General features: G+C 44.0%; 1 protein-coding gene across 1 annotated transcript in view; it reads right to left on the minus strand.

Annotated features, from left to right (window-relative positions):
* Positions 1-22,500, minus strand: part of kif5ab (kinesin family member 5A, b) — an 83,409-nt gene that overhangs the window by 5,273 nt on the left and 55,636 nt on the right. The window contains exons 18-25 of the mRNA XM_063216329.1: positions 21,487-21,551; positions 18,106-18,215; positions 14,434-14,535; positions 12,689-12,749; positions 12,253-12,324; positions 12,045-12,149; positions 2,148-2,364; positions 773-1,010 (exon numbers count right to left, since the gene is read on the minus strand). Coding sequence (XP_063072399.1) covers positions 773-1,010; positions 2,148-2,364; positions 12,045-12,149; positions 12,253-12,324; positions 12,689-12,749; positions 14,434-14,535; positions 18,106-18,215; positions 21,487-21,551 — 970 coding nt within the window. The remainder of the gene's footprint in view (positions 1-772; positions 1,011-2,147; positions 2,365-12,044; positions 12,150-12,252; positions 12,325-12,688; positions 12,750-14,433; positions 14,536-18,105; positions 18,216-21,486; positions 21,552-22,500) is intronic.

Raw genomic sequence — 22,500 nt, forward strand, 5'->3', positions numbered from 1 at the left:
TTTTTTTCCTGCCAGCCAACCAACCACCCCAATCCCTCATTACTGGTCTCTGTCTCTGTCTCTGTCTCTGTCTCTCTCTCTCTCTCTCTCTCTCTCTCTCTCTCCCTCTCTCTCTCTCTCTCTCTCTCTCTCTCTCTCTCTCTCTCTCTCTCTCTCTGTCTCTCTCTATCGGCAAACTGAAAGTGCTGAGTCACCTGCCTGGCCACCCCATTGCCATGTCAGTGACCATCCCTTATTAAGGTGCAGCTCAGGGAGGGAGAGAGAGAGAGAGAGAGAGAGAGAGAGAGAGAGAGAGAGGGAGAGAGAGAAGAAGCAGAAGCAGAAGAAGAAGAAAAGGAAGAAGAAGAAGAAGAAGAAGAAGAAGAAGAAGAAAAAGAAGAAGAAGAAGAAGAAGAAGAAGAAGAAGAAGAAGAAGAAGAAGAAGAAGAAGAAGAAGAAGAAGAAGAAGAAGAAGAAGAAGAAGAAGAAGAAGAAGAAGAAGAAGAAGAAGAAGAAGAAGAAGAAGAAGAAGAAGAAGAAGAAGAAGAAGAAGGGAAAGAGACAGGCGGACAGAAATACAGATGCACGCAGAGGTGGGATGGAAAGAGAAAGAGACAAGAGAGAGTAAGAGACAGACCAAAAGGGGGGCTACAGATATAGCAGGGAGAGATATAAGGTATTGGCGTGCGAAGGCAGGGTAGAACAAGAGAGAGACAAGCTCAGACAAAAGGAGTGAGATAATTCAATGGAGAAAATGTCTGGGTGGGGCAGCAGTGGTGGCTGAGGTACTGACGTGATCTTCTGTGTGCTGCTGTCGGTGTCAGTGTCGGTGTTAGTGCCGGTGCCGGTGCCGGTGCCGGTTCCGGTGCCAGAGCTGAACTGGGGCTGGGTGCTGGGCTGGCTGGTGGGCTGGGGTCCGTTCTGCTGGAACATGGCGTTGCTGAAGGTGATCAGGTGTTCGCTGTTGCGCACCACCGGGGGGTTGGTGGGGGACGAGGCGGTGGTGAAGTGGCCTGGACGCACTGGCTTGGCTGAGGAGGATCACATCAAACATGAAGAGCGACATTAGTTAGCGTTAGCGTTAGCGATGATGATGCATGACAAGGTGCCAAGGTCACTATAACTATAACGACGGAAAGGTTGCGCAAAGGTGATGCAAAGGTGACGCTAAGGTGAAGCTAAGTTGGCTACCTGATCTTCTAAAACAGGGATGGGCCACTTTCATGATAAGGAGGGCCACATTTTTTTCATTACCACCACCGGCGGGCCACACTAGCCTACTCGGGATCTACAGTAACTGCAACTTGCAGAGTTCGAGGTGCAGTCAGTTGCTCACTGACTGGCGATATTGTTTGGAGAGAAAAATAGTGTTCTCTATCGGTCAATAGTATAATTACAATGTATTAATTCAGCAATGTTTTTTTATTTTTTTTCAAATCATGTTTTATCTACATAAGGGCTGCACTGAGTAAGGAGACGGGCCGCATGTGCCCCCCGGACCTCCAGTTGCCCATCCCTGTTCTAAAAGCTAACCAAGACAGCAAGTCAAAGGTGGTTTGATACAATTAGCCGATCTGAACAGTCTAGGCATGCCTGAGGGGTTGCGGGCCTTCATGATAAAGGTAACTAACTAAAGGTGACTAACTGATCTGCTAAAAGTTAAACAAATGAGGCAGGCTAAGGTGGCTACATCTAACCGATCTATGCAGCGTGGGGAAACATGATGGGGTTGCATGCCCTCGTAACATCATTGATGCCAAGGTGTCAGTGAGGCAAAACCCACAGCTAACCAAGAGAGCCAGGCTAATAAGGAGGCTAAAATAAATATCAATCTAATGCCTCTTTTCCACTACCAGTTTTCTGCTACACCTACAGCTTGACACAGCATAACTCAGCCGCCACTTTTTGCTTCACGATTGAGTTGTGTTGTGCCTATTCGAAAAGCAAAAGGTGGCGGCTGAGTTGCTCTGTGTGGAGCTGTAGGCTTACAAGAAAACTGGCAGTGGAAAAGAGGCATAAGTGGCGTTACAGAGGATATGTTGTTCTGCTAAAAGCTAACCAAGAGAGCCAGGCTAAGGAGGCTAACATAAATACTCAATCTAAGTGGCATTACAGAGGATAGTTGTTCTGCTACAAGCTAACCAAGAGATCGAGCCAGGCTGACTAACCGATCTGGGCGGCGTGGGGTCGCCTGAGGGGGTTGCGCGCCCTCATGACGTCCTTGATGCGCTCCACTTCCTGCTGGTAGCGGCGGCGGTCCTTCATGGCGCTCTCCTTGGCCTCCTTTAGTGCACCCTCCAGGGCCTTAACTCGCTCAGCCGTAGACCGAAGACGTTTCTCCAGTTTAGGAAGCTCACAGCGCAGATCTGCATTGTCACGTACCAGCTGTCGTCCGGCGGGAAAAGGAACAGGGAGGACAGGATGGGATGAACGGATAGAGAAGCGACAGAAGCAGATGGAGGAGAGGAGAGAGAGAGGGAAGAGAGAGAAGAGTTTATATTAAACTTCACAGACAGACACAAAATACAAGAACAGCCAGCCCACACATACCTGTCGGCAGATGTTGAAGAAATAAAAAAAAAAACACAATCCAGCACCTCGCTATAGATTGCTATTGTCATGCAGGCAGACAGACAAAGTACATGACAGCCTGTCTCTTGTAAAAGTGAGCCTCAACTTTTGAAGTTATTTGAGTGGGCAGAGACACAGCCAGATACACACGCACGCACGCACACACGCACGCACACACACACACACACACACACACACACACACACACACGCAAACGCGCGCATGCACACGCACGCACGCGCACACGCACACACGCGCACACACACACACACACACAGATGGATAGGCCAGATTACAACAGCACCGGCCAGCTAGTGGGAGAAAAACTGAAGTGAAAACATTCCACAGCCATTCTGGCCACTCATGTCAATCACACAGAGGAGATGCACAACTCATTGTGACCAACTGTTTGCTTATTGCCTGGTTACCAGTCAATTTCTCTAAACTTCACTGGTTTCTGTGGAAGATATTAGTTGCTGTCAGTATGTGATATGTGTAGACTTGTTTTTCTGTGTGTAGAACTCTCAGTAGTGAAAGCATATATAAAGACTTCACAGCTGAACGGTAATTCTATTTGGCAGTCAAATCTAACAAATCTATCAAAAAATGGAAGGTTAGCACCAAAACACCTCTGCAGTGGTTTGATAAGACTAGAGGTGGTTTCGCCTGAGTGATAGTTTTGGTTATATGATTTTCAACCCTGTGATTTCTCCTGGAAATGTTCATGTGAGTGAGAGCACACAGACCCAGAGGCAGACCCAGAGGCAGAGGCAGAGGGAGCGATGGCTAAGAAAGCTGTAGAAGCTAGAGCATTAATCATATGCCAAACATATACAGTACACGGCTACTGACTTTATACCATGCATCCATTGAGAGTCTGCTGACATACTTTATCACAGTATGGTATGGCAACTGCACCAAGGCGGATAGAGAGAGAGAGAGTTCACTGCGATGTACTGTACAGTATTATCCCTTTAATGTCTGCTCTGAAGTGAACGCTTTCAATCTCATTGTGAATGTGTATACTGGTGTAAATTGTACACGTGAATAGAGACAATCAAATGTATTCTATCCTATTCTATTCTATTCTATTCTATTCTATTCTATTCTGTTTTATCAACATTTCCTGCATCTTGCCAAAATAAACTCTGTACTCAGCACTGCAGCTAGTGCTGCTGACATTGAGGGCAGAATTTTCGTACTTTCTCTTCCCATTCCAAATGCCCTGCCAGCTGAGAGAATGCTGGCCTTTACAGTAAAATAATATTATGTAATGAATGCATCAATAATAAATATATCTGCAACATACTGTATCTGCAAACGTTATGACAGACAGACAGATAGATAGACAGATAGACAGATAGATAGATAGATAGATAGATAGACAGATAGATAGATAGATAGATAGATAGATAGATAGATAGATAGATAGATAGATAGATAGATAGATAGATAGATAGATAGATAGATAGATAGATAGATGGATATGTAGATAGAAATAGAAATAGGGTTTGTATAGCACAACATCATTCACAACTGTCGTTTAATGTGCTAGAGAGAAAAGAAAGAGGAGAGAGAATAAAAATATTGCAGAAAGCAAAAAGTCATATAGAGAGGAGATAACGAACTAAAAGATCAAAGGCAGATGAAAATAGTGTCACGCTCCGGTCCTGACTGTACGCAGTGGTAGCTCTGCACTTTCCACTCCATGGTTTCCTTGTGACCATGCCCTCTGGTGGCCTAGGCGCTGAACTTCCACCACTCTTCCAACAACCTATCACCAGCCTGGTTTCAGCTTCACCTGTGTCAACTCTCCTAATCACCCTCGGCTTTAAATCCTGACCTGGGACTCTGCTCATTGCAAGTTTGTTTGTTTTCTGTCTGTATGTGAAACTTTCTTGTCATGCCCTGATCCTGATCAAGTGCCACGTGAGTTTTTGGACTGCTTTTGAGATTTTTTCCTTTTTAATGAACTTTTGGATTTTTGCCACATGTGCTTTGCATTGGACTACTGTTTGGAACTGAGCTTTGAGTTTTTGCCATGTGTGCCTCGCATCTTGATTTTTGAACCATTTTGACTGTTCTGGAGTTTTTTTGCCACGTGAGCTTTGCATTTTGATTTTGAATTGTTCTAACTGTCTTGGAGTTTTTGCCACTTGTGCCTATTTTTGGTTTATGGATTTTCGGAGCATTTTGCCACCGTGACCTTCCTGTGTTTTGACCTTTTTGCCACGTGAATATTTTTGTGAAGACCTGCCTTTCATTTTTTGCCCACTGATACCCTGAACTGTGCTTGTCCTGAACATTGTTTTTTGCCTCACCCCACCAACTTCTTGCCCTGAAATAAACCTCACTCTGATTGCCATTTTTTGTCCTGGTCTGCTTCTGGGTTTCCAAGTACTGTTCTGACAATTAGTTAATGTTAATTAATCTTTTTAAAACATGATACTGTTGGGGCAGTTCTAATTAGGACATGGGAAGCTTCCAGCATTTGGCAGCATAATGACTAAATGTCATCTCATCCTGGCTGTCTCTATTTTATAGATATACAGATACAGTAGATCAAGATTCAGATAAAGCAGATAGAGACATAGAGGTAGAGAGTTCCAGAGACATCAGATCCTCATCTGATCTGTGGCAGTATTGATCTGCACGTGAGCTGCCTGCCTGCCTCGCTGTCTGCTCTCCTCGCCCCAGTGACTTAGCACACACCAGTGGCTTTCAAAACAGAGGCCAAATGAGCCCAATATTGCTGCAGTGCAGAGAATCAACACTGTTTTTATATAAAATCATCTCATCGGTTCATGCTATGAACTGTTAAGTGTTGTCCTTTGTTTTGTCTTTAGTCTTCCTCGACATTTGCTGCCTTTTACTGTCCCCGTCCCAATTCTTTTGAGTTGCCTGCCTCGCTGTCTGCTCTCCTCGCCCCAGTGACTTAGCACACACCAGTGGCCTTCAAAACAGAGGGTAGTGGAAAGTGCGCACATCCAGCAAAAAAGCATCAGCAGGTGCCAAATCAAAAAACTGTCACATGTAGGAGCGGGAAAGGATCTGCACACTGCTTGCAAAAGACTTAATTTATTAATAATAACAACTAATAAAAACTAATAAATTAAGTCTTTTGCAAGCAGTGTGCAGATCACTTCAAAACAGAGGCCAAATGAGCCCAATATTGCTGCAGTGCAGCAGAGTTTTTTTTTTTTTTTACTCTGCTTATCCCTACAGTACAACAGCTGTTCAACTGCACTGTGTAATCCCCTTGTATTTGTGAGGCAGAACTTAGTTTTCTGTGTGAAGTAGGCACAGTGTCACCCTGTCTACTATTTTGTTATCGATGCGTCATCCTTCTGAAGTCATTTTGAGATGGAATTGAGAAGCTTCAGAGAGATAAGCTCATTTTGGTTCGCTTTTCAGGACATGGGAGAATGAGGCTCTTCAAGTAACCATTGGGTCCTACAGTCGTCACGGGAATATTGACAGATCATGACCTTAAAAAAACATACACCACCCAAGTCTCTTTCCTCTCCTCTCCTTTGCAAAATGGACCTTTCTCTCTCTCTCTCAGTTTTACATTTCACAGACATGGTTGTGCACTTGACATGGAGCACACACAGGTGAACGGGCCGCAGAGCAACACCCATGAGATTTGATTGACAATGGCTACTACTCCCACATGTACACTGGCAGGTTCCCAATTGCATGAGCATACAGTAGTGCCTGTCTAGTCCCTGAATGGGCTGTAGGGGGTGCCAAAGGGCGCTGTGGTGGCATTTCTTCCAAGCTACCTAGTCACGTACGGCTGTCAGAAAATGGTGACAGTTCCAGGAAATAGGTTTTATGGATATGCAACAAAAAATGTTGAAGACCTGCCAACAGACGGATGGCAGCTTTAAGCAACCCATATAAATGGAATCAGCTGTGAAGGCACACCACCATGGCCGTAGCCAGGAATTTGAAATAAGGGAGGTCCATAGTGCACTCGCAGTGCGCCAGAAAATTTTTAAAGGTGCACTGTGTAGGATGTTGCCCGGAGTATCTATTGTAACTATGTTGCTCATTGAAACTATGCTGTCTTTTGCCAATTTTGGTCTTTTCATGAATATTTGCTAAATAATGAACTAATATTTACTAGTATGACCACAATTTAGAGTATGTTTTGCAGCTGAAGAGATTTCTGGAAATTCAAAATGGCGGACAATGGAGAAGATCCCCTTTTTCATGTATGAAAAATATTATTTTCTCTAAAAATAAGGGAGGTCCGGACCTCCCTTACCTCATATGTGGCTACGGCCATGCACACCACCTCCATCTCAAGTCTCAGAGCTGAGGGCTGCAGAGACTGTCATGAAGGCTGAGAGTGGGGTGACGCAGAGATGGGAGGGAGTGAGTCAGAGAAAGAGACAGAAGCTGAGTGAGAGAAAGATGAAGAGTGAGACTCAGAGAGAGAGAGGGAGACGGAGATAGAATGCAGTGTATTAGACAGAGTGGCAGCAAGGGGACAGGAGGAGGAAGAGGAAGAGGAAGATGAGGGACACCTCAACACCTGACCTCTCACTCCTCTGTTCCTCTATAACCTTCTTTACTAATTTCCCTTACAACTTCTCTGTGGCTGGTCAGCCAGAGAGAGACAGAGTGCAGTGTATTAGAGTGTCAGGAGGAGGAAGAGGAAGAGGAGGAACAGGAGTTGAAGGAGGAAGATGATGAGGGGGAGAAAGCCATCTTGGAGGAAGCCCCCCGTTCCCTGTTTTGCAAAGTCAATAAGTGTGTGAGAATCACTGAGTGAGTGGGATAATTGAGCGGGAGAATCACAGAGAGAGAGAGAGAGAGAGAGAGAGAGAGAGAGAGAGAGAGAGAGAGAGAGAGAGAGAGAGAGAGAGAGAGAGAGAGAGAGAGAGAGAGAGAGAGAGAGAGAGAGAGAGAGAGAGAGAGAGAGGTGGGTAGGGGTGGAGAGGGTTTATGTCCTTGTCTGCTGCTCCATAACACTATCTCAGTATGTGACAGCCTGAAAAAATGTGCTTTTGGGAAGACGACTGTGGGGGGACAGCATAAAAATGTGATTAAGGGATAGATAGATACATAGATAGTGTGTGTGTGTGTGTGTGTGTGTGTGTGGATGTGGGTGCGTGTGTGTGCTCGTGTGTGCTCGCTTGTGCAGCTACGTGCATTTGTGTGTACGTATTTGTGCATATCGGCATGTTTGGGTGGGCAGCCGTCTGTGTGAGATAGCGCAGGTGTGTGCCATGTACCTAAAATCATATATCTAATATCAATATGTAGCAAACAGCAGCCATCTGCATCATCTGCAATGCATTTCCTTCGCCCCTGGCTGGTAGTGTCTGGCAAGGCACGCCTATCCATACCGGTATCCAGGGCCGTTGACAGCTTTGGCCAGGCCCAGGGGAAAAATCATCCGAGACGGCCCCCAGCCCAATACATGCAATGTAATGGGAGCTGAATTTTGACACCCTCTTCTCCCTGGGCCTGGGACAACCTACACATTTGTTCCCTCTCGTTGGCAGGCCTGCTTGCATCTATTCCTGATTGCTGCAGCACCACACCACCACACCATCCCCGCACATCCCCCACATCCCACATCCCCCATCCAGTCCAGATGGGTCTTGGCCTGCTAGAATTACTACCTCTGTGCCGGAAGCGGCCCATGATGAATGAGCGAGCGTGGCACTGCGGCTATGCTGTGCCTACTGGTGCCCAGTGGAAAACCAAAGGGGTGGAGAGAGGTGGAACTAAGATTCTACTGGTAACACATTTTCTAGAGGGAAACGAATGGAAAGGGGAGAGGTGACACTAGCATTCTATAGTAGGGGTGTAAATCACAGCCTTCATGACGATACGATACGGTATCGATTTCTTAAATCAGGGATTCGATTTTTTTCGATACTTAAGAATTCCCCACGATACGATGCAATTCGATTCGATTCGATTTTTTCCAATTAATTTTCCACTATTATTATGTTATAGAGCTAGGGCATTGCACAGGGGCCAGCGATTCGATTCTTTTCGATTCTTAAGAATGCCCCACGATACGATGCGATTCGATTAAATCGCCGTCCGATACTTCGATACATTTCGATTTTCATCCGTATTCTATAGCATTCTCTTAGTTTTCCTACGGAGAAGCGGACACAGTTGGAGGTGTGAATGATCAATGCAGCTCCCCAACCCACAGACGCAGACGCAGACGCAGACGCAGACGCAGACGCAGACGCAGACGCAGACGCAGACGCAGACGCAGACGCACACGCACACGCACACACTAACAAACATTAGAAAGGCTGATGTTAGCACTTTGCACGGCATAAGCACAATTCATAATAGCCTTTTTTTCAACGGTAAGATATGCTGTAGCACTCAGTTTTTTTTTATCAAGGCCAGAGAGAAACCATGCTGACATCAAAAAGTATTGTTCCATAACTGGCACCCTTGAACCCCTGGAAAGCTCAGTCAAAAGAAAAAAGAGAGACGCTACAGAAATACATATTTAACACCTTTATAGTATTTCAATATTTCTTTCCATGTGCGCAAGACTGTATGCATATATCTGTTTTTTTCTATCTTCCAGTGTTTGGAATAGAATTGCGCTGTGCTGTTCTGGGGTGTGTGTGATGTGTGTCATTGTCAGCAGTTCTGTAACACAATCACAGTATGTGAGGGGGGAGATGCCATAGAAATACATATTTAACAACCTGATACTACAATATTTCGATATTCCTTTGTGCATGCGGGTGTGACAATGTACTGCATGCGTATGTCTGGGGTTTTTCTTTTTTCCAGTGCTTGGAATAGCATCATACTGCGCTGTGCTGTGCTGTGCTGTGCTGTGCTGAGCAGCGTGAACTATGTGATGTGTTATTCCCCAGTGAAATGAGTGCAGAGCCCCTCAGGGACTTCATAGGCACGGCGTCGGTCTCGGAAATGAGGAACCGGCAAGATCAATGACCTCCACACACACCAGCGATCATACATGGTAGATACGATAGGCATGCAGAACATACAGAACACAGTTGGCCTGCTCATGAAAAAATTGTGTTCATGGGCATGGATCGGAGGCTTGCTTGGGTTGTTCTACATTTTTTACTCAGCTGGTTTGGCTAAGGAGGATTTTTTTGCGATGACTCGATGAGTAATAGCACATTATGTTGCCAATACGGTGCGGAACGATGAATCGTGATATTATTAGCAAATAATAAAGTACTACATGACTACATGGATACTGACTAGTGTTTGTGTGAAGATTTTTTTCAAGATGTTTTTCTTCAATAGTGTTTTTCCCTAAAGAAGAACTTGGCCGATGTTTAGTTTCAGGTCAGGAGTCTGAGAGATATAAAGGTGTTATAGATAGCAGACCTAATGATCTCTAGGGAATTAAATGATCAAACTACTGTACAGTTCCTCACTGACAAATGGACAATCCCTCAAGATAGACACTGGCCAGTAAAGAGGAGAGCAGGAGAAAGGAATGTACTGTACATAGAGGAAAGAGGAGATGAAAGAAAGGCCAAAGCGAGTGGAGAGCAGTGTTGCCAGATGTGTCTGACCAAATCCCGCCCAAAAGCTTCTCAAAAACCGCCAAAATGCGCTAAATTCCGCCCAAAATCAACAAATTACATTGACTTCTATGGGCCCAAAACGGCTGAAAAAAAACGCCAAATGGCCAATTTTCCCCGTTTTTACCCGGCGACGCTTATCACAAGTAGCCCAATCTGGCGGGCATCCGCCCAATCTGGCAACACTGGTGGAGAGCAAAGACGATGAGAGGAAAGGAGGAGAGCAGCAAGAGGTCAGGTGTTGCGGGGAAGAAAAATCATTAAAAGAGGAAAGGGAAGGAAAGGGGGTGGGGGGTGAGAGGAGGTGAGGTAAGGATGTCACCTGAGAGAAGGAATGAAAGAGAGATAAGACGGGAGGGGAGCAGAGGCAGGGAAGACTGGGAAGTAGAGGGTGATGGTTAACCCTTTGAGGAGTACCATCAGGTCCATCACAAATATGTGATTAGAATTTTGCCAAAATTTTTAGTTCTCATTATGATGTCATAAGGACTTAACAAGATTTTTTTAACACAGACTTTTATGGGAGCTGTAGAGTGTTCGAGTACAATTCTAGTACAACTGGGGGAAATTCCTTACTCCTGAAATGAGCCAAACACCTCATCACTGACAGGTGGACCAGTCCTTAGGGTAGACACTGCCCAGGAGAGAAGGGAAGGAGCAGAGGGGTAGAAAGGGGAGGAAGGAAGAGAGGAGAAGGTCAAGAAGCTAAGAAGTGAAAAAAGGAGAGGAGGCAGAGGTCAGGAGCAAAGGAAAATGAAGGGATGCAAGGAGGGAGAGAGGAAATGTGAGAAGATAAGAGGGAGTGGAGCAGAGGGATGAAGAAGTTGTGTAGCGTTAAGCAGTGGGTAAATTGGCCTTTGTTAGCAGAACAAACCCTTTTTAACCTAATGTCCAATATCCTGCTACTGCATAGCTATAAAACACTGCAGTCTAGGGAGGGCTGCAGGAGACTGTAATTCTGGCTGGTTGTATTACGGAGGTGAGGCTGTGGCACTAAGCTCCAGAGGGCTCAAACCCAATTTAAACTCTGTTGATAAGAGAGGAGAGGAGGAAAGGGAGAGGCACCAGCATAGCGGAGAGAAGAGAGTAATACACATGGGTTTCACGTTTGTAAACATTCCCTGGCTGCGCGACCCTTGCTGCGCACTGTTCAAGCTCTGATTGTTGGAAACCGCTGTCGGTCAGAAAATGAGCTCACGTGGTTGACTGCCAGTAGCTTGCCCCTCCTCGCAACATCAATGTTTGTAAACGAAAAAACCTATGTATAGGAAGGGGCAGAGGAGAACAGGGGGAGGAAAGTAAAAGAGAGGAGGGAAAGTCTGACTAGGAGAGAGAAGACTAGAGGAAAGGAAAGGCAGGACAAGGAAAGACTTGTGATAGGTCGGGCCAGAATGATGACTTAAAGTGACACTGTGCCATTTAAAAAAACACAAGCTCATATTACTTCTCCCCTTGAGCTAAATGATTGAGTTTTACCTTTCTCCTGTACTTTCAATCGTTCTCTGAGAATGGCAGTGCAAATTTTATTTCCATGCTAGCAATTAGCATTGAATCCTATGAGACCAGCTGGCGGCTAGCTGGTCTCATACGATTCAATGTTCATTGCTAGCCTGGAGGTAAAATTTGCACTGCCATACTCAGAGAATGGATGGAAGTGCAGGAGAAAGATAGAACTCAATTATTTAAGTCAAGGGGAGATGTAATATGAGCTTATTTCCCAAAAATGGTACAGTATCACTTTAAGCCGTGGCAGACACTATTCAGAAATGTGTTCAAAGTACGTACACTGAATGACACACATACATCACAAGCCTTCTTCACTTCACTTAATTTAAAAAACCTACAGCATCATGTATAGATTAGTATATTATTTTTTTCAAATAACCCTCAAAGAACGTACAACATCACATACAGAGGTTCATATCTGACCTGTTTGTGAACTTTTGTAAGCTGGTCCAGGTTGTTTTCAAGAAAGGAAATCTTCTGTTTCTGGGTGGAAGACCCCCCACTATCATCAGGCTCCATTTCGGAGCTCTGCAAGAAAGAAAGAAACAAACAAACAAAGATTGAATCGTCAAAAAAGGAATCAAGCTGTAAAATAAGCACTGTCAGGTGTCCCTGATTTCTGTACACTTACTCGTTTAACCCGCGTCGTGAGGTCTTGAACAAACAGCTTCCTAAGGTTGTGGAGGGTCTGGAGTTCGCGGGCCTTTGAAGGGAAAGATTACAGAGACATGTTAACAAACTAGTAACGAGCGCTGTGGACCAAAACGTTTTAAGAACATAGGTAGAACATAGGTAGATAGGTTAGTATGTTTGTCCAATATGTTTAAAGATGTTATTATCTTAAACATGTGTTCTCAAACATACAAACCACTGTCTAGGGTACATACAGTAATATGAATCCAATTATTGGATCTATGCGCAGCATGGTCTAAAATCTGAACATACCCAATCAACCGAATTTCCACAAACAGCCTCAAGAGCATACACCTCAGATGTAACATTTGTCTTTTGGATTGCTGAAGGCTGCCTGAGAAGGAAGCTTGTGGGGGTTGGAAGTCGATACTTACGACAGTCTCCTCCAGACCCTTGAGGTCCTGCCTAGACTGCTCGTGGCGCTCATGCAGAAACCTAATGAAGAAAGAGAGAGAGAGAGAGAGAGAGAGAGAGAGAGAGAGAGAGAGAGAGAGAGAGAGAGAGAGAGAGAGAGAGAGAGAGAGAGAGAGAGAGAGAGAGAGAGAGAGAGAGAGAGAGAGATATAGAGAGATATATAGAGAGAGAGAGAGAGAGAGAGAGAGAGAGAGAGAGATATAGAGAGATATATAGAGAGATAGATAGAGAGAGAGAGAGAGAGAGAGAGAGAGAGAGAGAGAGAGAGAGAGAGAGAGAGAGAGAGAGAGAGAGAGAGAAAGGAGAAAGAAGGAAAAAAGAAAAGAAAAACTGATTATCGTCACCATCAATATTCCATGATAGTCTTCCTATTGAGTTTGAGGTGGGTGATGCAATTTTTCAGGGTGCTGCACACAGGAACATGAATACTAATAATCTGCCCCCACAGTTCCGGAAAGGCTCTGTGAAAGTTTCTGCAAAACTTTTTCTTTTACATTTAACATGATGAATATGGAAAAAATGCCCTTGTGACTTTTTTTTTTGTCTCGGCGACAGACTTTCATGTTAATTATGTTACGAATATGGATATGGATCTTGAATACATTATTCAACAACATAAAGCACATTATAGATTCATGGTGAAAGGGGTGTTTTGAAAGAAATACATTTTATGAAATAAATGCAACTACACATTTAAATAATACATAGCCAAAATGGCATGCCAAATCATCCTTTGCATTTTGTAAACATCGTAATCCTCCAAGCATTAAAAATTGCTTAGCATTTCAGTCACAGCGAAACACAGTGACCTGACACTTTTGGCATGTTTGACTGGTTACTGGAGCATAGAAATGCTTTCCTACTATTGTCAAACATACTGTTCCTCAGCAAAAATGTCGATGGGCTGTAATGAAACATAGGCCTCTGAGACCCACCAATCTATATACTGTCAATGGAGACTGTGTGGCGAATTTGCAAGTGCCCATTGGCCAATTGCTGCAGCATATTGAGCTGCATCTTGAGTCAATTGTGCATTGTGAAAGAGAAACACATTATCATTACGTATTGATTTGACATGGTATACAAATGCAATACATTATAGTGCAGGTAACGCTGTACAAATACAATCATTACTGATACATGTATTGTACAGTTATAATAAGTGTACCATGGTGGTAAGGTGAAGCTAGCCCAGGTAAAGCTAAGATGCATCTTTCATGTGCGATACAAATAAATAATGATATATTTTTTGCAGTAACATCAGCCCCTCTATAGAAGCTATAGAAATACAGGCATTATGGTACAGTATATTTATTATTTCATGTATCATTAGTGTGCTTGACACCGAGGTGGTGTTAGACACGATGAGACAAATAGGTGAGAAGAGATGAGGAGGTTGTTCTGCGAAGTCAGCAGCTCCAGCTGCATCTTAAATGAATTATAATTACTGTTTACAATTACAATGTTATGTATTTAGCATTCATTACATGTAATGTTCCAATGTGCCATGCACAGAGGTGATGCTAGACAAATGAATACGATGGCAAGGCTGGTTTGTGAATGCCACTCACATCAGCTGCTCCAGCTGCAGCTCTTGTATTACAAAGTACATTATACCTATTATACGGAATATTATTTATTTACTACCTATGTATCATGTGTTAAATTACATGTTATATTATACACAATACAGTGATGCACTCACGTTAACTCCTCCAGCTGCACGCTCTTGTGCTGCTCCTGGTTCTTCAGCCGGTCAAAGTCAGCCCGCAGCTGCTCCAGCTCCAGCTGCAGCTTCTGGTTGCGGCTGATTTAAGTACAGGCAGACGCACAGACAGCCCAGGAGGCCCCACGAGGACCCCGTCAGTGGTGGAAGGTGGAGTGGGAGAGAGCCGTGGTGGTGGTGGTGGTGGTGGTTTGATGGGGGGTAGAGAAGAAGGAGAATAGGGAAGAGACTCATTATCCACTAATCAGCTGAATTCAATTAGAGGGAAAAAACACTTTTTTTAAGGAAAGAGGTGCTATGCTTGTTAGGTAAAGGTTTGGAGGCAAAAAAAAAAGCATATCCGTGGTGTGTTATCCCTGATTGTCTGCTCAAGGGAGATCTACTGATGTAAGAGGTGCTGGGGTGGAAGATGCAGAGATGAAGAAAAAGGAAGCAACAGGACGGAGGAGGTAAAGGCCCGAAAGAAAGACAGGAGAGAGGTGAATAGAGAAGAGAAGAGAAGAGAAGAGAAGAGAAGAGAAGAGAGGAGAAGAGAAGAGAAGAGAAGAGAAGAGAAGAGAAGAGAAGAGAAGAGAAGAGAAGAGAAGAGAAGAGAAGAGAAGAGAAGAGAAGAGAAGAGAAGAGAAGAGAGGAGAAGAGAAGAGAAGAGAAGAGAGGAGAGCTAGGGGGTGCATATGCTGTAAGAATGCATGGATAACCGTAGGATTTACTGTAACAGGGCCAAGGATGCAGCAGAAAACCTCCAGAGGAGGCAACAAGGAGAAGGAGGAGTGATAATTGGAGACAGATGGAGAGAGACAGAAAGAGAGAGGAATAGAGATGGGTAGAGAAAAAAAGAGTCAGGGAAAAGACGAAGTATAGAGTGAGGGGCAAAGAGAGAGAGAGAGAGAGAGAGCGAGAGAGAGAGAGAGAGAGAGAGAGAGAGAGAGAGAGAGAGAGAGAGAGAGAGAGAGGAGAGCAGAGGAGAGCATAGGAGGAGAGGAGATGAGAGCAGAGGAGGAAAGAGATGGATGGAGACAAAAGGGGCAGGTGGATATGGAATACAATGAAGGAGAGAGAGAGAGAGAGAGAGAGAGAGAGAGAGAGAGAGAGAGAGAGAGAGAGAGAGAGAGAGATAGAGAGAGAGAGACAGAGAGAGAGAGAGAGAGACAGAGAGAAATGGGAGGGGATAAGGATGCTCATTGTTGACTCTTTTGGATAAGTGCCTGGGGATTAAAACACATTCTGAGACAAGCAAGTATGTGAGTATTATAAGCAAACGAGGAGGAGATGTGGCAGCAATACAAAGAGAAGAGAAATGCTGGAATTAACCAAAAACCCCAGGGATATGAAATGACAGAAAATACTAAAAAATATGACTTGTTTTAAGAGAAAAATTTGTGTTTGTGTGTGTGTGAATGTGTGAATGTGTGTGTGTGTGTGTGTGAGAGAGAGTTAGTTGGAGGAAAGTACAGCAAATGTTTTCTTTTTAAATCAAGCCCTAGTGGTAATTATTTAGACACCATGCTGCTTTGGCGATGCCATTTTTACATTCATGCCAGTCAAAGTGGAGCACTACAGACCTTGGACCTCTTTCCATTTCAGCTTTCATGCCAACCTCTTCATATTAAACAGAATTGCATTTTTAAAAATGAGGCAGCAGAACTTGGGCTGCAGAGGAAGGGAGTGGAGACGGTGAAAGAGAGCAAAAATGCCACACAGAAAAAGAAGAAAGAGTGAATTAAAAGAATTTGACAACCACAGAAAATGGTCAAAGAAGGTGAGAGGACAGCAATAATAGGAGATGGGGAAGAGCGGAGAAGAAAACTGAGTAATACAAGTGTCACACACGGAGAGTTTGGCAGAATGAAAAGAATGAGACAGCAGTTTTGTAGAGTGCAGGACAGCAGGTAAAAGAAGAGGGCAAGAAATAGAAGAAGGAATAGAGTTCAGAATCTAAAGTAGAGCATTTGAGAAAGACGGAGGAGAGCAGAGAAGGTGAGAGAAGAGAAAACTGAGTGTGTCACATTTGGCGCACTGAAGTGTCACATTCGGAGTGTTTTTAGGGAATTCAAAGAATGACAGCAGTATTATAGCAAAACACATGCAGGGAGCACAGTTGAGAAATGAGCAAGTGTCACACACTCTGTGAGATCAGTGGCATTAAAAGACTGACACAGCAGTGTCCAAGAAGGGGATGGAGGGAACAGAAAAGGTGGAAGAAAGCAAGTGAGTATGACAGGAGGAGAGCTAAGAATGTGAAAGTAGAGTAATGGTAAGAGACAGGAGAGAGAGGAGGTGATACGAGGTGAGAGAAGGAGAGAGCTAAGGAATTATCAAGTGTCCTGCACTCAGAAAGCTAGTTGATGAACTAGACAGCAGTGTCAAAGATGGGGATGAGGGGGCAGAAAAGCTGAGAAGAAAGCAAGGGGGTACGAGAGGAGGAGAGCTCAGGATATACAAGTAGAGTAATTGTAAGAGACAGAGGAGAGAGGGAGAGAGAGGAGGCGATGGGAAGTGAGAGAAGGAGAGGGGTGAGGAATGATCAAGCTGTCACACACTGAGAGGTCGTCAATGATTTTCGAATTTAACAGCAGTGTCATAGCAGGGGATGAGGGGGGCAAGGAAGGTGAGACGAAAGCAAGTATGGTGCCGTTTATACAAGGACGATTATGAGGGAAAATTACAAAATATTTGATCAGAAGTGCCTTTTGCTTTACATGGCAATCCCACCATCGGGGCCTTAAAATGCTAAATCTGAAGAGGTCTCTGTCAGATTATTTCAAATGTGTATTACAGTTGGCCCACATACACCGGTAAGTCACATGTATATAGCAAATATGATTTGAAGGCAAAATTGTGGGCATCACAAGAATTACGAGCAGGTCCAGGTTAGTGTAACAACCCATACTAGCACAGAGAAGTATATGATTGATAGCATAAATATATATGATGGAAATGTGTTACAATATTTGACTAGCTCTAAGTATGAAGCGTGTGTACTTCATGTACACTTGCGGTGCATTTTTTTTAAATAGATATCGAATTTGGCCCACGACTTCATCCCAGATTTTGATTTTGGTCCGCTGTGAATTTGAGCCTGACACCCCCTGCTCTAGAAGACAGTACATCAACTCTAAGTTGAACTAAAACTGCATTTTTTTTACTGTGTATAAGCAGAGAAAGGGAGGATAGGAAGTGAGAGAAGGAGAGAGGTGAGGAGGGGGGTGTCGTGCCGAAAAGCGAGTCCCTGCCAGAACACGAGTGCCCTCATTGAAACCAATGAAATTTTTTGAGAGAAAATTATACTATTTTTTGCAGAATGAATAACATAATTTATGAACTAAAAATATGCTTATGAAACATTACTCGTCCTCCACTTAATATGAGCTATTTGAATGAAACCGTAACATTTGTTATGACAATTCTTCGATTCTTTTATGGAAATAATACTGAAATTGTAACCAGCTCTTTGTAATACTTCCAGAAGGAATGTAGATGCTTTATTGATAAGCTTTCCATCTTAAATTGTGTCGGATTTGTCTGCAAAAATGGGTAAAAAATATCTGAAAAATTGGTCCAAAAAATTGGTTTCATTGAGGGCACTCGTGTTCTGGCAGGGACTCGCTTTTCGGCATGACAGGGGAATGATCAAGTTGTCAAGTCACGCACTCGGAGAGGTCGTCGATGATCTTCTGCTTCTGGTTGATCTCGTCCCTCAGGCGGCCCAGCTGCTTGTGGTGCGACTCGCGCCGAGACTCCATCTGCTGCTCCAGCACCCGCTGACAGACACAGGAAATGACATCGTTAGCATGCGAGCGCTCCCATCCAAAGCACCCCACCAGCCACCAATCATAGTTTAATATTACTTTATACAACACTTGGATCTGATCGAATTATTTAACAGTTTCTGATTGGACGAGACGTGTTCTACGCATCACTAGGAGTCAGGGAATCACCCCTCATACCAATCATAGATGCATTTGTTAGTACTGTGTGTATAGCCGAAGACAAGCCACTACGTGGGACCTAAAGCTCTAAAGCCTAAAATGGTCCCTCCATTGTATACAGTAAGAATGAAAAAGCAAAGAATGGAAGTCAATGGAGGGACCTTTTTTGCACCCCCTTTCCCTTTTACAATTTTAAGTGGACTTGCCCCATCAGGTCCCACTAACTGTAATCTCTACTGTAAGTAGCGTTCATGCTTGCTTATCTTATGTAAGTCTGGAAAAATTGAAAACTTATCTCCTCCTAGGCCTTTCAGACACCACTCAAACACTAAAACGACTGGCTCCCCTTGAAGATGTAATGTTATGGTATTGCGTGTCCGTACCTCTTGCCGATTTTTCGATTGTGTGCGACTTTTGGTCTCCATAGAAAACAATGGTGGAATGCCCTCATTCTAAGAGACCAGAGGGTGACAAAGGTTTTTCAATCATAAAACGTCAACACTTTCCCCATAAACTTGGTTGGAACTTTGTTTGGAATATGACTCCAACCGTTGAAAATGCCTTGTGCCAACTCTGTATACCGGTAGTTTTTAAATGACAGCAACTTAAAAATCCCTATGGGATTTTCCTATTAATTTGGAAGTTTGTGTGTTATGAGCGCATAGGCCTCAAGATTTTTTGACTGAACTATTTTGAATTATTTTGTCTATATTTTGTCTGGAATCTGACTCTGACTATTACCAGTCTCGTTTGCCAACTCTGTATAGTTTTTGAATGACAGCTATTTAAAAAATATAAACTGGAATGACTCAGCAGTCTGCTTTAACTGCACATTATTATATGGTTGTGACGTCATCTGTCGAATGCTCCATTCATTTCAACGGGGCTCCCCAACGTTCGGACGTCTGTTATTTTTCGATAACGGATGGGTTGGTCTATAACAGACCGCTGTCAATGGCAACAAGACTTTTCACTGCTAAAGCGACTTTTCAACAAGACTCTAATCAGCTGCTGTGATAGACAGCACCCGTTGTCCTGGCTACCGCTGTCAATGGCAACAAGACGTTCACTGCTAAAGCCACTGGCTTGTATACAAGTCAGTGGCTAAAGCGAATGTTTCATATCACTCCGCAGGGGGTCCGGTCTTTTGTCACTCTAATCAGCTGCTGTGATAGACAACACCTGTCCTGGCTACCTAGCTGTTGCCTAGCGGTGTTCCACAACGGCACTGTTTTGTTTTGCGCAGTAACAATCTTAACATTAAATAGGTCTAAAGAAATGTCCCCGCCATGTGTGAATCATTTAAGTATATCCATATAATAAGCGGGTTAACTTTCGGCGAGTCGGTCGCTTTGTGGAATAGCAGCACTTCAGAGAGAACAAGACCCCTCCGCTCCGCGTCGGGGTCTAAAGATTCTCTCTGTCGTGCTGCTATTCCACGGTAGCGACCTTCTCGCCGAACGTTAACCCTTACATACTGTCAGTAGCCAGTACAAGATTCTCAACATTCTCAACTGCCACCTGCCTAGAATTCTAGAACCCTGCTGTAGAACACTTCTGGGCAATTTCATATTGTCTTGCTGGGGAACTAATTACAGCCTGCTGCTTGGCTTTGTGGCTACGGTGTTGGTCTGAAGATCAGGTGGTTGCAAGTTTGAATCCCACTCTGACCCAGATTGCTTTTCAGATTTAATTATATACAGTAGAGTGTTCGTTAGTTCAGCTGAAATAGTTAAAACTGCTCAGCTCTGGCCCAAAAGGCAAGCCCACTTTTACCATTTTCTGTGAGAATGCAATCTAGTTTTGTTTGTTTCTCTTACGTCTTTATTCAGACAGGACAGTTTGAGAGTGCGACAGGAATTGAATGGGAAAGAGGGATGGAGCAATCATACAGGGCCAAAGCCAGTTGAGACATGGCCAAGGCCCTTTTTTGATCTTGGGTGGGTCCTGTGATGGAGCTGGAGACTATCTCTACGTAACAGCACTCCATCAGAACCAGGAATAGACATACAGTATATACCAGGGGATCAGGATTTGGCTGATTAGCTTTGACGATTAGCGAGGCACTTCCTCGTCGAAATTCCGCCGCCACTTCGCTCAAAGAGGGTGGACGCGATTGGTGGGCACACATACCTCTACAGGTGTGTGGTTGGGCACCTCCATGGATCCAAGGCCCGTCTTCCATATATCTTTCTGGTCAATCGTAAGTCAGTCATTAACGTGGCACGTAATTGGCTGAGTAAACTGGTGGCGGAAACAACTCCATCTTTGAAGCTGAAAAATTTGTTCAATTTTGGCTGAATTCACTAGCTTAGCATTTGCCATTGCCATTGAGGCGGGACTTATTCACTCTCTCCAGTTCTTATACTACCTCCATGGTATATACGTACAGTACTACGTTTTTTGGACATGTATATTACCCAAAGTATTCCCTAACCTGCCTTGACTCACATATGAACTTAACTGCCATCCCATTCCTGACCCATAGGGTTCAATATGATATCGGTCCACCTTTTGCAGCTGTTACAGCTTCAACTCAACTATGTGTTAGGAATGGGATGGCAGTTAAGTTTATATGTGAGTCAAGGCAGGCTAGCGAATACTTTTGGTAATACAGTATAGTGCAGGGATGGGCAAATGTCATGATAATATGGAGGGTGTAATTTCGATTGCATAACTGCCACATTTTTTTTATCGCAACCATCGGAGGGCCGCATGACCAGGGATCAGACTGCAACTATAGCTCAAGATGCAGTTGGTTGCTCATTGACTGCCGATGTTTTGATTTGATTCGGAAAGAATAGGAGTGTGCTCTATTGGCCAACAGTATAATTACAGTAGATTAATTCAGTAGTGTGATATGGGAATGAGGTCAAGACATCAGTAGAGGATTTTGAACAAAAAAGTATAGCCCTTGGGTAGTTCTCAGTAGCCCTTAGTAGCCCTTGGTAGACCTCGAGTAGCCCTCAGTAGCCCTCAGACCCAGAAAGGTTGGGGACTATAGTGTATATGTGTCTATGGCTGCAACAGACCAAATAGAGGCATATTAGTGGCTAGCAGCATGCTTATGAAAGCAGCCGTTCCATGCAGTAACCATAGTTACCTTGACATCACCAGACTCGTCGACGTCCATCAGGTTGTCCTTCTTGGCCACGCCCACCATGGTTTCTGTGGCAACAACATGAACATGAGACACTTCAAAGCAGCCCGGCTAATTGCAAATACACTCACAGGCTTAGAAAACATTAGAGGAACACAAAGTACATATTGAAATATTTATAAAAATGTGCTGCCAACTACTCAGTCACAAAGCTGCATTTAAACAGATGGTGTTTTGCTCGTACCAGTGTATATAGCAAATGCTAATGCCAGTATCAGTAGTATTTTTTTCTCCATCAGTCTATGTTTCTTATCAGTTTATTTCTGTAACGGATGTTAGGGCCCCCATTCACATTGGCTTGCAGCCTGGAAACCTCCTTGCTGTATACTTCTTTCTACAATTTCTCATGTTCTATTTTTCCTTATCACGGTCTATCACTCTCCTCCCAGTGCATTCATTCCCAGAAGCCTGTAGGGTTTTCTCAGGCTCTGTAGCAGATATTATGCCCCCATATTATGCAGGTGTTGACACCAGACCATATAACAAGGGACATATGGTCAGAAGACCGCCTACTGAATTTATTGTAGGCAGGGTGTGGTTTACAATCACCAACGGCCGTTTATTGGTCATTACGAATATATCATTTGGTGGCCCATTGCCAATTGTGCCAGTTTTGTTTCGAACAAGCTTCACGCTTACATTTGTGTAATACGTGTCATCATCTTTACTCCCCTTCCCACTCTCGTACTGGCTCCCTACTGCGCTTTGGGACGAACACCCTGTCCATGCTGTCTTTCAGATCGAAATGATTGTGCAAAGCAGCATGGGGTTTCCCAGGCTAGCCGCCTACAGGTGTGAGAATGCCTTCCTTTATATTTCTATGTACTGTACAGATTATCTTGTGGTCTATGCATCTTCCCACAGCAGCCCAAGTAGGTGTTATTTAGTGCCCCACGAAAGCACCTGCGGCCTCCAGGCATGACAGCTCCTCGCTCTATAATCCTAACTACGTATACA

The sequence above is a fragment of the Engraulis encrasicolus genome, chromosome 14, assembly GCF_034702125.1.
Source record: "Engraulis encrasicolus isolate BLACKSEA-1 chromosome 14, IST_EnEncr_1.0, whole genome shotgun sequence".
NCBI classification, from domain to species: Eukaryota; Metazoa; Chordata; class Actinopteri; order Clupeiformes; family Engraulidae; genus Engraulis; species Engraulis encrasicolus.